Below are 12,685 nucleotides of genomic sequence, written 5' to 3'. Positions count from 1 at the left end.
GGCCCACACCTATAATCCTAGCTACTTTGGAGGCTGAGATCTGAGAATCATGGTTCATAGCCTGGGCAGGAAAGTCTGTGAGACTCTTACCTCCAGTTAACCACCACAAAACCTGAAGTGGCACTGTGGCTCAAGTGGTAGAGTGCTCACCTTGAACTGAAGAGCTGAGGGATAGCGCCCAGGCCCAGAGCTCAAGACCCACAACAACAACAACAAAAAAGCTGAAAATGCTAGAGTAACATTTCCCAAAGTGATCTGTATCTTCCTCCAGGCTTTAGTCAACCACTGTGGATTAGTGAACCCCACTTGCTATTTATTACCACCCATTTGTAAGCCACACTTTTACTTGTACCTTCCTTGCTTAAAACACTTGCAGCTGACCATTGGCCAACTAGGTTCTTCCTCACTTGCTTATGAGCTCCCAAAGAGCAGGGACCAAGGGATCTATAAGACTTAGCGGAATGTGAAGCACACAGAGAAAATGAAAAACTGCTAAAAGTCTAACTAAAAATAATAGAACCATGAAGTAATCTCTTACCATCTACTTGGTGGGGTTTCAATTTGATAACCATGTTTCTATGAACCTGGACTAAAGGTTCTTTGGTTTCTTCATCTTCATCTAAAACCAACTTGGTTGTTATTGGACACTTGGTGGGTGAAGCATCTTCAATTTCTATGACCTATAAAAAAAAGGAGTTGTTCACAATTAAGGTCATAGAAATCTGTCAAGTGAGGATACAGCATCAATCTTAGCAAGGGAGCTTTTCCACAATTATAGATGTATCCCACACGACACATCCAATATTTCTGGTCCAATAGTGCTGGATGAAGTCTAGGTTCTAAGCCTTCCAAAGTCAAACCCACAAAAGGATTTGGAATTGCTACCGTAATGCCAGCAATTAAACTTACAGGTTTCAAGCAGACATCTCAGTAACAATTAGGTGAGATTGTTCCAATTGTTCTATCACCATGCTACTACAATTTGAATGGACATATGGCACCCAACAAAGGCCAACTGAATTCCTACACAGGGCATGTGAAATTGTGTGTGGACACACAGTTAACACAAAGACTGCTTATGGCTGGTATTAACTGTAGAAAAAGTGGAAGAGAAAAACAAAAATAAAAATTCTACAATGTGAAAGACAATCCCAAAAAAGAACTCTCTCTTCTAAAATGACTGAAAATCAATAAAGACATTATAAAAAGGAAAGTAACATTTAAAAACACAGGTTTCAAAATGACAAGCTGAAAAGGCATGACATGAATATATAATACAATCTCATTACAAAGGGGTAACAACTATCTTAAATTCACCATTTAAAGGAAAACTTCAGGATTGGGATGTATAGCTCAATGGTAGATTGTTTATCTAGCATACACAAAGGCCTAAGTTGGATCCCCAATACCACACACACACATAGAATAGAAAACTTCTAGATGCTGGTGGTTCATGCTTGCAAATCCTAGCTAGGATTACAGGCATGAGCCACCAGCACCTGGCCTGGTTGTAATATTTTCTACTAACAAAGAATATATATTGAATGAGTACAAAATTTTACTTAAAAAATAAGCATGATATAAAAAATAAACATGATAGCTCTCTCTAGCTCTTCTCATTTCTAGCTATTTTCTCTCTTTTCCCAGGCCTTTCCCCACCACGTGGAGGACCAAGATGGCCTGGTGCCAGCCTGAACGATGAATAAACCTACCCCTTACCTGAATACCATGTGCGTGCTGGTGCTGTTCTTACTCGGCTACCTCTTTTTACAAAAACCTAACATAAATGGTGCCGTGACTCGGATAAATGGCTTAAAGTCAGGATAGGTGGGATTCCTCTCTGGTTTTTTTCCTCTTTTTTCTTTTTCTGTTTGTTCTTCCCTTTTTGCTCTGAGGAATACCCACAGTTCTGACGGCCTTTAGTGAACCGGTCTGTCTGCTGCGGACACAGTGCCTAGATACCATTGCTGCCTTCACATCCACGTCCACACCACTTCTCTACTCTGGTGAGTGAATCTACTATCTACTGCTCTCTGTTGCTCAGTCTCTGTCCAGACATGGCGCCACGCCAGAGAGCTCCTATGGCCTTTAGTTGAAAGGCCAGTCACCTCCGAAGCTGAGAACGCTTGGTTTTGGGGGCTTGGCCATGTCTCTCTAGAGGGCTCTGGGGGAAGTTGGGATGCCGCTTCTGCCTGGTCAGCTCTCCTTCACTCACCAGACTGACTCTCCTACACATTTAATGGGGTGCTATGAGTCAGGCCTGAGCCGTGAAACCCCTATGAAATGCCTCCTGTGCTCCCTGGAAAGCCAGAGCGCCTTATTTTTATGCCATTCTCAGATGTACACAGTTTTTGCCTCTGCAATGGTAAATGGTCAGAAGTCTGTTTACTTTCAGGTTCTCTTTGCTCTCTCTCTGCCAGTCATGTCCAACTTTCCCTATCTCTCCCTTTCTTTTCTACCTTTTGGTTTGTGTCCTGAAGTCCCAGGGACCCCCCTCTAGGTTCCATCTCAAAGGCTAGCCAATGTAGGCTTGATCTATTTGTTCAGGGTTTCTTTGCATTTTTTCAGAAATTCGCCATCTTGGCCACATTGTGGGTTAAGGGTTTGGCCCCATCTGACCCTTAACCTTCCACTTAACCATCCATCTATTCTAAGGTGCCTTGCTAACAAGTTGCTCTTTGCACAGGCCCTGGTAACTGAGGCCCAACCATCTGATGTGCTTTGTTAGCAAAAATATCTAAACGTTGTCAAAGTTTTAGGTTTTGAGTTTTGCCTTTTTTGTTTTGTGTTGTGTATTCTGGTACTGACTACATGATTCTAAAATATTGGGCATATCTGTGCTAAGATTCTCACATCTAAGAAGTTTTGTCATTCCAGAATATTTGTCGGTCAATTCTTGATAAGAACCAGGTAAGCTCTACTTATTCTACTTGATCTTCTTGTTGCTTTAATTGGAAATAATAAAGGGCTTTTGTGGCAAAGATTGCAGTTCAAAGCCAACCCAGGCTGAAAAATCCCTAAGACTCCATCTCCCAGCTAACCTGCAAAGAGCCAAGCTGGAAGCATGGCTCAAGACTCTCATCTCTAACCAGCCAAACTCTGCAAGTGGTACCATAACTCAAAGTGGTTCAGTGCTAGCCTTGAGCAGAAGTGCTCAGGGACAGTACCCAGGCCTTGAGTCCAAACCTTGAATACCAACTGGGACAAGCCATCTCAGCAACAAGCACCTAGACTCAGCCAGTCTGGGGAACAAGGGACCATGGACAGGAGTAAGAGATGTCACATCACCAACTTTGTGCCTGCCCTTTCAAAATTAACCAGAGCCAGGAGGTCAGTAGAAGTAAGAAGCCTGCCCATCCAATGCCTATACCTGTCTACCTATTAACTGAACAGAATTTATATTCTTGCCTTTGTCATCTGACTTCTCTACCTAGTCGCCAGATGTCAGAAGTAGCTAGGGACATTTCTACCAACATTTTCAACCCCAAGTCCTTCCTCTTGCCATTTATTTGCTCTCTAGTATTTTTTTTCCAGCCCCTCAATGCTCATAAGACTTCCTTCTGCAGACTTCATCTAAGGACTCGCGCCACCAAGGGACAGCTGCTGCTCACTGCCTTCTCTGGGAGGGGACCAAATTCCAGCCTTTTACCCCTAATGTCAATGCCCCTTGTCAGCAGGAAGTAGCCAGAGAGAATCTGCGCCCTATTTCATGATTATTAAAAGGCTGGAATGTAAGGTCCACTCCTGGTTGGCGAGCAGACTCCACCCTCCTTGCAGCAAAGTCTCCACTCAGTACCTGCGTTACCTAGGCAACTGGGATACCTGGAAGAGGTCACATCTGCATCTGCTGAGGTCACATCTGAATTTGATGTGGCCACATCTTTCTCCGCCCATATCCTAGATAAGGCCTAGCCCAGGCCCAGACGCCTTCTTTCTGCTCTTCTCTAGCTCTTCTCTTTTCTAGCTCTCTCTTAGCTCTTTTCCCCAGCTCTCTCTTTCCCAGGCCTTTCCCCACCACGTGGAGGACCAAGATGGCCTGGTGCCAGCCTGAAAGATGAATAAACCTACCCCTTACCTGAAAAAAAAAACATGATAAGCATACTAAGAGTACTTGGAATCTATGAATATTAATTTATAAATATTAATATTAAAAATCTAGTATATAACAAACGGTACATGGTCTCCCTGATAAGTGGATGCTAAATCCAAAATGTTAGGTGATACGACAAAACTAACAGGACTTAAGAAACAAAGAACTCCCACTCATCTGGTTGAACCACTACTAAATATCCCCATGCTGCTGATCACATATATGGTATATAACATGTGAACACCGTTATATGTTACAGACTGTGATAGACAATTTGCTCCAGGAAAGTTAGAATGAACTTGTGACTTTAAATGAGCATCATTATTCCACAATACTGTGAAATTCGGGAAATTATGTAATCACTTAATCACAATATAAAAAAAAGAACCTCAGGGAAGGGAGGGAGGGAGGGGATGGTAGGGGGAAAACAATGGTGGGGGTAACAATGTTCAAGAGGAAGTGTACTCATTACCTCACTCATGTAACTGTAACCCTCTGTATAGTATCTTTACAATTTAAAAAAAAAAATTAGACCCCGGAAAAAAAAATCTAGTATATACCACATGCAGTCAGTGATTACATTTATGTGTAGCACCTGTAGGCATATTAATAAGGATCAATAAGAAACTGATGATGTTGGATTTAATGGCTTCAAAAATAATAAATTAACACTACAAATAAAAAGCTTTTGTTGAGATGGGAGAAGTACATATTACCTTTCAAATAAAAAAAAAGAGCTAAATCTAAATCTCACTAGGCCTCTATAAGACCACTTTAGGAAAATAGGAGTCAGTGAAACAACACCACAGGGTTGTAACCTCAAAACTCCAAATATGGGGAATTCTACTCAAGCAGTTTCATTAACAAGTTAAATGTAAGAATGGGGGGAGTGGGGCTGGGCAGGTGGATCAGTGGTAGAGCACTTGCCTTGCAAGCATGAGGCCCTGGGTTCGATTCCTCAGCACCACATAAGCACAAAAAGCAGGAAGTGGTGCTGTGGCTCAAGTGGCAGAGTGCTAGCCTTGAGCTGAAGAGCTTAGGGACAGCACCTAGGCCCAGAGTTCAGGCCCCACAACTGGCAAAAAAATAAAGTAAGAATGGGAAACTACAGATTCAAAACTGATAAGAAATATAATATCAGCTGGGTACCAGTGGCTCACACCTGTAATCCTAACCACTTAGGAGGCCAAGGTCTGAGAATCAGTTCAAAGCCAGCTGGGGCAGGAAAGTACAAGAGACTCTTATCTCCAATTAATCACCAAAAAGCCAGAAGTAAAGCTATGGTTCAAGTGGTAGAGTGGTGGCATTGAGAAAGGAAAGTGTGTATATATATATATATATATATATATATATATATATATATATAGTATCCAAATAGAGTCCTGAAATAAACCAAGTAGTTTTCAAAAACTATTACTTAAGTGAACAAATAAACCAAACCATAGTAACAGAATTACAGTAATGTTTAAAAGATCTTCATCTTCTAACATTATATTCTAGGATCTGCTCCAAAATTATCTGAAGATATGTAAATAAAGGAATTAAGAGTGGCCCTGTGTTTGTAACGGATGAAACTGGCTCATGAAATTTGGTACACAGGATTTACTGCAATATTCCATGTGAATATTTGAAAATTCTTATAATACAAACAAAGGTCCTTCCTTGGGCTAGGGATATAACTTGGTGGTAGAGTACTTGCCTAGCATGTTCAAAGTCTTAGCACCACAAAACAAGAAATACATTATGAGTGAATTATATAACATTAACATTCCAGGCTGGAGGTGTGGCTAAAGTGGCAGAGCTCTTGAAGCCCAAGATTCAAATCATAACGCAACCAAACAAGCAAGCAAACAAAGATGAACATTTTTCTACCCAAGTATACTATCATCATTTCTGGTAATTAAATTTCAAGCCGTTGCTAGTGGCTCATAGCTGTAATCCTAGCTACTCAAGAAACTGAGCCCAGGTAGCACACTGCATGAGATTCTTAGTTCTCACTAATCAAAGAAAAGGCCAGAAGGGGAGCTATGTATGCCTCAAGTGGTAGACCCTTGAGCAAAGAAGCTCAGGAGCCAGGCTCTCAGGCCCAGAAGCCAAAAATAATTTTTTAATAAAAATTAAAAATAAAAAAATTAAGCCAGGTGCCTGTGGCTCACACCTTTAATCCTAGATAATCTGGAGGCTGAGATCAGAGGATCACAGTGCAAAGCCAGCCTAGGCAGAAAAGTCCATGAGACTCTTTATTTCCCATGAAACTCTTATCTCCAGAAAAAGCCCGAAGGGGTGCTGTGGTTCATGGGGTAAAGTGCTAGCCTTGAGCAAAAGAAGCTCAAGACAGCAAGCACTCAGGCCCACAGTTCAAGCCCCTGGTCTAGCAAAAAAATTCAGATCTTCTTGTGTATCTAATAATACTGTAACAACCTAATGAAGATACAAAAACTGCTTATAGGTAAGAAACAGTTTTAACTAGAAATCTGTAGTTGTTTACAACTCAACTCTCAAAATACTGAAATACAACAATATTATATATCTGCAAGTAATAGTTGAAAAAGAAATGTTTGTTACTTCTCTCAATTTCTCTCGCTCACGCTCCCTCTCAGCAATACGCTTCCGTCTCTCTTCCTCTTCTTTAAGAGCATTTTGGGTTTCTGTTCTTAGTTTGTCATCCTTAAGAATCTTCCGGATTTTCTTTCTGCCTTTTCCAGGAGACTTAGAATCATCATTTTCATCCTCTTCCTCCTCATCTTCATCCTCCTCTTCTTCCTTTCCTTCTTCCTCAGAATGGCTCTATGAAATTTAAAGGACAGAGGTAAACAATAAAAATTTTCTAACTTGACAGTTTTATATGCCACAATTTAAAATACCAAAAAACGACAGAAGACAATATGCTGAAATGCCTTATACTTATATTCAGCAATAAAGAGGTGGAGTGTGCCTATAATCTCAGCACTCAAGAGGCAGAAGGACCAAGGTCAACCTGGACTACATGGCATGACCTCCAAAAATATGTCAAATATAATCCAATTAAAATGTGCTATGAAGTAGAATAGACACATCTGGAAAAAATGAGTACATAAATGGCTAATAAGTATATGAAAAGAGGCTCAACATGGGAAATGTAAATGAAAACCACAAGTATACATCATTTCATACTCACTGCAATGACTATTACTGAATAACAAAAGCAAAACTAAGAAAAAAGTTTGACAATAATATGGAGAATTTGGAAGTCTAGTACAGTTCTTGTAAGAGTTTCAAAAGATTCAGCCAATATAGGAAAAGAGTATGCATGTGATTCCTAATAAAACTGGTAGTGAATCCACATTAGAAAAAGAAAAGAAGCCGGGCGCTGGTGGCTCACGTCTGTAATCCTAGCTACTCAGGAGGCTGAGATCTGAGGATCATGGTTCAAAGCGAGCCCGGGCAGGAGAGACCGTGAGACTCCTATCTCCATTAAACCACCAGAAAAACGAAAGTGGCTCAGTGGTAGAGTGCTTGCCTTGCATGCATGGGGCCCTGGGTTCAATTCCTCAGCACCACATAAGCAGAAAAAAAAAGCCGGAAGTGGCACTGTGGCTCAAGTGGTAGAGCGCTCGCCTTGAGCTGAAGAGCTGAGGGACAGCGCCCAGGCCCAGAGTTCAAGCCCCACGACCGACAAAAAAAAAAAAAAAAAGAAAGAAAAGAATAGCCAGACACTAGTAGCTTATGTCTGTAATTCTAGCTACTCATATGGCTGAGATCAAAGGACCATGGTCTGAAATCAGCCAGGAGGTGAAAGTCCATGAAACTCTTAGCTCTGATTGATCACCAAAGAGCCAGAAGTAGAGCTGTGGTTCAAGTGGTAGAGTTCTGGCTTTGAAAAAAAAAGCTCAGGGACAGCACCCAGGCCCTTATTTTTAAGCTCCAGTAAAGGCACAAAAAGAGGAAGGGAAGGAGGAAAGGAAGGACGAAGGGAACAAGGAAGAAGAGGAGGAGGAGGAGGAGGAAGGAAGGAATAAGGAAAGGAAGGGAAAAGAAAAAGAGTGAGAAATCCTTAAAAAAGATAAACATCAGCCGGGCGCCGGTGGCTCACGCCTGTAATCCTAGCTACTCAGGAGGCTGAGATCTGAGGATCGCGGTTCAAAGCCAGCCCGGGCAGGAGAGACTGTGAGACTCCTATCTCCAATAAACCACCAGAAAACCGGAAGTGGCGCTGTAGCTCAAGTGGTAGAGCGCTCGCCTTGAGCTGAAGAGCTGAGGGACAGCGTCCAGGCCCAGAGTTCAAGCCCCACAACCGACAAAAAAAAAAAAAAAAAAAAAAGATAAACATCAAGAGGGAGAGACAGGAAGAGGGGGAGTAAAGGAGGAGAAGGAGGAGGGGGAGAATTATTATATGATCCAGCAATTACATTATTCTATACATACCAAAAGGAACTAAAAGCAGAGATTCAAATAGATATTTGTACAGTCACACTCATAACAGCATTATTCCAAGTATCAAAAGGAAGGAACAAATCTTATTTGTCAATACATGAACAGATAAAAAAAAATATGGTGGACATACACAATGGCTTACCCACTTTCAAAAAGAATCAAATTCTCATACATGCTTCAACATAACTGAACCTTTAAAACGTATAAATCAAATACTCAATAAACATACACATACAAAAGAAAGTTGTACAATCCCCCACAAAAGAAGCTCTTAGAAAGGCAAATTCATGGGCTGGGAATGTGGCTTGCCTTGTAAAGTGCTTGTCTTGCATGCATGAAGCCCTAGGTTCAATTCCTCAGTACCACATAAACAGAAAATGCCAGAAGTGGTACTGTGGCTCAAGAGGTAGAGTGCTAGCCTTATGCAAAAGTAGCTCAGGGACAGTGCCAAGGCCCAGGTTCAAGGCCCAGGACTGGCAAAAAAGAAAGGCAGGGATGGGAAGGTGGCTCAGTGGTAGAGCGCTTGCCTTACATGCATGAGGCCCTGGGTTCGATTCCTCAGCACCACATAAGCAAAAAGAAAAAAGCTGGAAGCTGCACTGTGGCTCAAGTGGTAGAGCGCTCGCCTTAAGCTGAAGAGCTGAGGGACAGTGCCCAGGCCCAGAGTTTAGGCCCCATGACCAGACGCCCCCCCCCAAGGCAAATTCATAGAGACAGCAATTAAAATAGAGGTTACCAACAACTGAGGAGTAGACAGGAAATAAGGGTTGATGTTTAATGGGTATAGAGTTTCTCCTTGTGAATGTAATTAATGCCACTAAATTATATACTTTAGAATATAAAGAACAGTAACTTCTTTAATCATCCCCTCTGATCTAAAGAGGGGTTGTCTTAGTGGTAAAGTGCTTGACTAGTATGTGCCAGGCCCTGAGTTCAATTCCTAGTACTACCACCACAACAAAAAGTAACTCTTCACCATGAGAAAATAGTGTTAAGAGAATCAGACATATATCAGCAATTTTTCTTAATACAAGAAGCTCAGCTGGGCGCCAGTGGGTCACCCCTATAATCCTAGCTACTCAGGAGGCTGAGATCTGAGGATCACGGTTCAAAGCCAGCCCGGGCAGTAAAGTCCATGAGACTCTTATCGCCAATAAACCACTAGAAAACCGGAAGTGGCACTGTGGCTCAAGCAGTAGCGCACTCGCCTTGAGCTGAAGAGCTGAGGGATAGTGCCCAGGCCCAGAGTTCAACAAAGGAAGGAAGGAAGGAAGGGAGGGAGGGAGGGAGGGAGGGAGGGAGGGAGGGAGGGAGGGAGGGAGGGAGGGAGGGAGGGAGGGAGGAAGGAAGGAAGGTCAAAATGGCTAATTTCATTGCTAGAAATGTATTTATTATATGCGACACATTCAGGATAAAGTGTTTTATATTGTTGGAAAATGGAGTACATTGCATAATTTCCATATCCCTATAAATGTAAAAAAAGAAATTAGAATGGTCTGAAAGTTCCATTAGAAATTCAAGTACAGCCAGGCGCTGGTGGCTCACGCCTGTAATCCTAGCTACTCAGGAGGCTGAGATCTGAGGATCACGGTTCAAAGCCAGCCCGGGCAGGAGAAACCATGAGACTCCTATCTCCAATAAACCACCAGAAAACCGGAAGTGGCACTGTAGCTCAAGTGGTAGAGCGCTCGCCTTAAGCTGAAGAGCTGAGGGACAGCGCCCAGGCCCAGAGTTCAAGCCCCACGACCGACAAAAAAAAAAAAGAAAGAAAAAAAAAAAGAAATTCAAGTACATACAGGAAAGAATGCTAAAGGGGTGGTATCAATTAAGATGCATTGTATTTATACATTGATTTGTTGAATGGTAGCTCCTTTGTATAACTACTTGAATGAAAATATAATTTAAAAAAAATTAAGGGGCTGGGAATGTGGCTTAGTGATAAAGTGCTTGCCTAGCATGTATGAAGCCCTAGGTTCGATTTCCCAGTACCACATAAACAGAAAAAGCTGTAAGTGGCACTGTGGTTCAAGTAGTAGAGTGCTAGCCTTGAGCAGAAACAGCTCAGGGCCAGTGTCTAGACCCTGAGTTCAAGCCTCAGAACTGGCAAAAAAAAAAATTAATGAAAAAAAATCTTTGATAGAAATGCTTTGGAAGAATTTGGTTAGTTTCATTTACTTTGGAACTATGAACTGGAAATAATCACAGGAAAATAAAAAACAGCAAAGATAAAAATTAAGGTACAGACAAAACTGATAATAGCTCAAATTAATAATTTTACATATTTATACATTCCATAAACTGGTCCATCCAAAATGTAAAAAGTAAATAAATTAATTAATGTAACATATGAATAGAATACAAAGAAGCAATAGTGTATTTATTACTATGTACTTCAATTATAATTCAAGCACATAACAAACATTACCTTGTTTTCACTGGATGAGTCTTCTTGAACCTTAATGCGTCGCCTTTTCTTTTTTTGTTTATAACTCCTCTGATTTTCTTCCAATTCTGCTTTCTTTGCGGACCTAAAGAAAATTTTAAATGCAAAATAAAATATTTCATGATGAGTTGGGAAATACTATATATCTGTGCACATTCCTAAATGAAAAGGAAAACAAAAGGCAAAAAAAGTAATAGGTTTCAAAAGGATATTCCAACAGTAGCCAAAAAAAATTAGCACGTTTTAAATGGATCTTCCAACAGAAGCCTCCCGCAAAAAAAAAAAATTGGTTTCAGATTTTCCAACAGAAACTGTGACCAACATTTCAAGGTACTCAGGGAAGGGAGATTTGATATGGATAGCAAGTTAGATGAAGTCAATTTAGGACTGCTCTGCTAAGAATGCAAATGTCATACCAAAAAAACCTCAGCAGACTCATAAAAGGTAATGAGGGCTGGGAAGATGGCTCACTGGTAGAGCGCTTGCCTTGCATGCCTGAGGCCCTGGGTTCGTTTCCTCAGCACCACATAAGCAAAAAGAAAAAAGCCGGAAGTGGCACTGTGGCTCAAGTGGTAGAGTGCTAGCCTTGAGCTGAAGAGCAGAGCTAAGGGACAGTTCCCAGGCCCAGAGTTCACGCCCCACGACCAGAACCAAAAAAAAAAAAGGTAATGAATATCATGTGTGTGTACCAGTCCTAGACTTGAACTCGGAGCCTAGGTACTGTCCCTGAGCTTTTTTGCTGAAGGTTCTAACACTTGAGACATAATTCCACTTCTGATCTTTTGGTGGTTAATTGGAAATAAGTGTCTCAGGGATTTTCCTGCCAAGGCTGGCTTCAAACCATGATCCTCAGATCTCATCTTTCTGAGCAGGATTAAAGGTATGAGCTGCCAGTGCTTGACAGGTCATTAAAATATTTTTTAAATAGCAACAAATTTTAGTGGAATAAGTATTTCTAGGGTTAGAAATTGGTACAAAAAGCCATTTAACCTCAACCAAAAACCAAAGCTCAGAAAATACTGAGTGCCAGGTCAGAATGACACAAAGTGAACACTTGTGCATTACAGGCAAACATGTGGCTACTACGGAAAGTGATATGGAGATTCCCCAAAAGTTAAAAATATTAACATCATATGATCCAATACTACTTCTGAGCATATACCCAAAAGAACTGAAAACTGGACAGAAGAGATTATTTGTACATCCATGCTCATATTACATTATTCACAATTGCCAACAGGTAGGAGCAAACCAAGTGTTCATAAATGAGTGGACAAAAATATGAAACACTCTTCAGCGCTTTTTTTTTTGGTTAGTTGTAAGGCTTGAACTCAGGGCCTAGACATTGTCCCTGAACTCTTTCACTCAAGGCTAGCACTCTGCCACTTTGAGCCACAGCTCCGGATTCCTGGTGGTAAGAGTCTGGAGATGAGTCTCACAGACTTTCCTGTCTAGGCTGGCTTTGAACTGTGATCCTCAGATCTCAGCTTCCTGAGTAGATATGATTACTGGCAAGAACCACTAGTGCCCGGCTACTCATCAGCTTTTAAAAGGGATTCAGGGGCTGGGAAGGTGGCTCAGTGGTAGAGTGCTTGCCTTGCATGCATAAAGCCCTGAATTCAATTCCTCAGCACCACTTAAGCAGAAAAAGCCGGAAGTGGGGCTATGGCTCAAGTGGTAGAGCGGTAGCCTTGAGCTGAAGAACTGAGGGAAAGTGCCCAGGCCCAGAGTTCAGGCCC

General features: G+C 41.6%; 1 protein-coding gene across 5 annotated transcripts in view; it reads right to left on the bottom strand.

Annotated features, from left to right (window-relative positions):
- Window positions 1-12,685, bottom strand: part of Atrx (ATRX chromatin remodeler) — a 177,726-nt gene that overhangs the window by 59,631 nt on the left and 105,410 nt on the right. For all 5 annotated transcript variants that reach the window (XM_070040154.1, XM_070040155.1, XM_070040156.1 and 2 more), the window contains 3 exons: window positions 10,929-11,031; window positions 6,656-6,877; window positions 539-680 (listed from right to left, as the gene is read on the bottom strand). In XM_070040154.1, coding sequence (XP_069896255.1) covers window positions 539-680; window positions 6,656-6,877; window positions 10,929-11,031 — 467 coding nt within the window. The remainder of the gene's footprint in view (window positions 1-538; window positions 681-6,655; window positions 6,878-10,928; window positions 11,032-12,685) is intronic.

This window comes from Dipodomys merriami, unplaced genomic scaffold (assembly GCF_024711535.1).
Source record: "Dipodomys merriami isolate MVZ:Mamm:240054 unplaced genomic scaffold, mDipMer1.0.p SCAF_3, whole genome shotgun sequence".
In the NCBI taxonomy this organism is placed as follows: domain Eukaryota; kingdom Metazoa; phylum Chordata; class Mammalia; order Rodentia; family Heteromyidae; genus Dipodomys; species Dipodomys merriami.
Note: the sequence above shows the minus strand (reverse complement) of the source record. Positions and strands in the feature narration are given on the sequence as shown.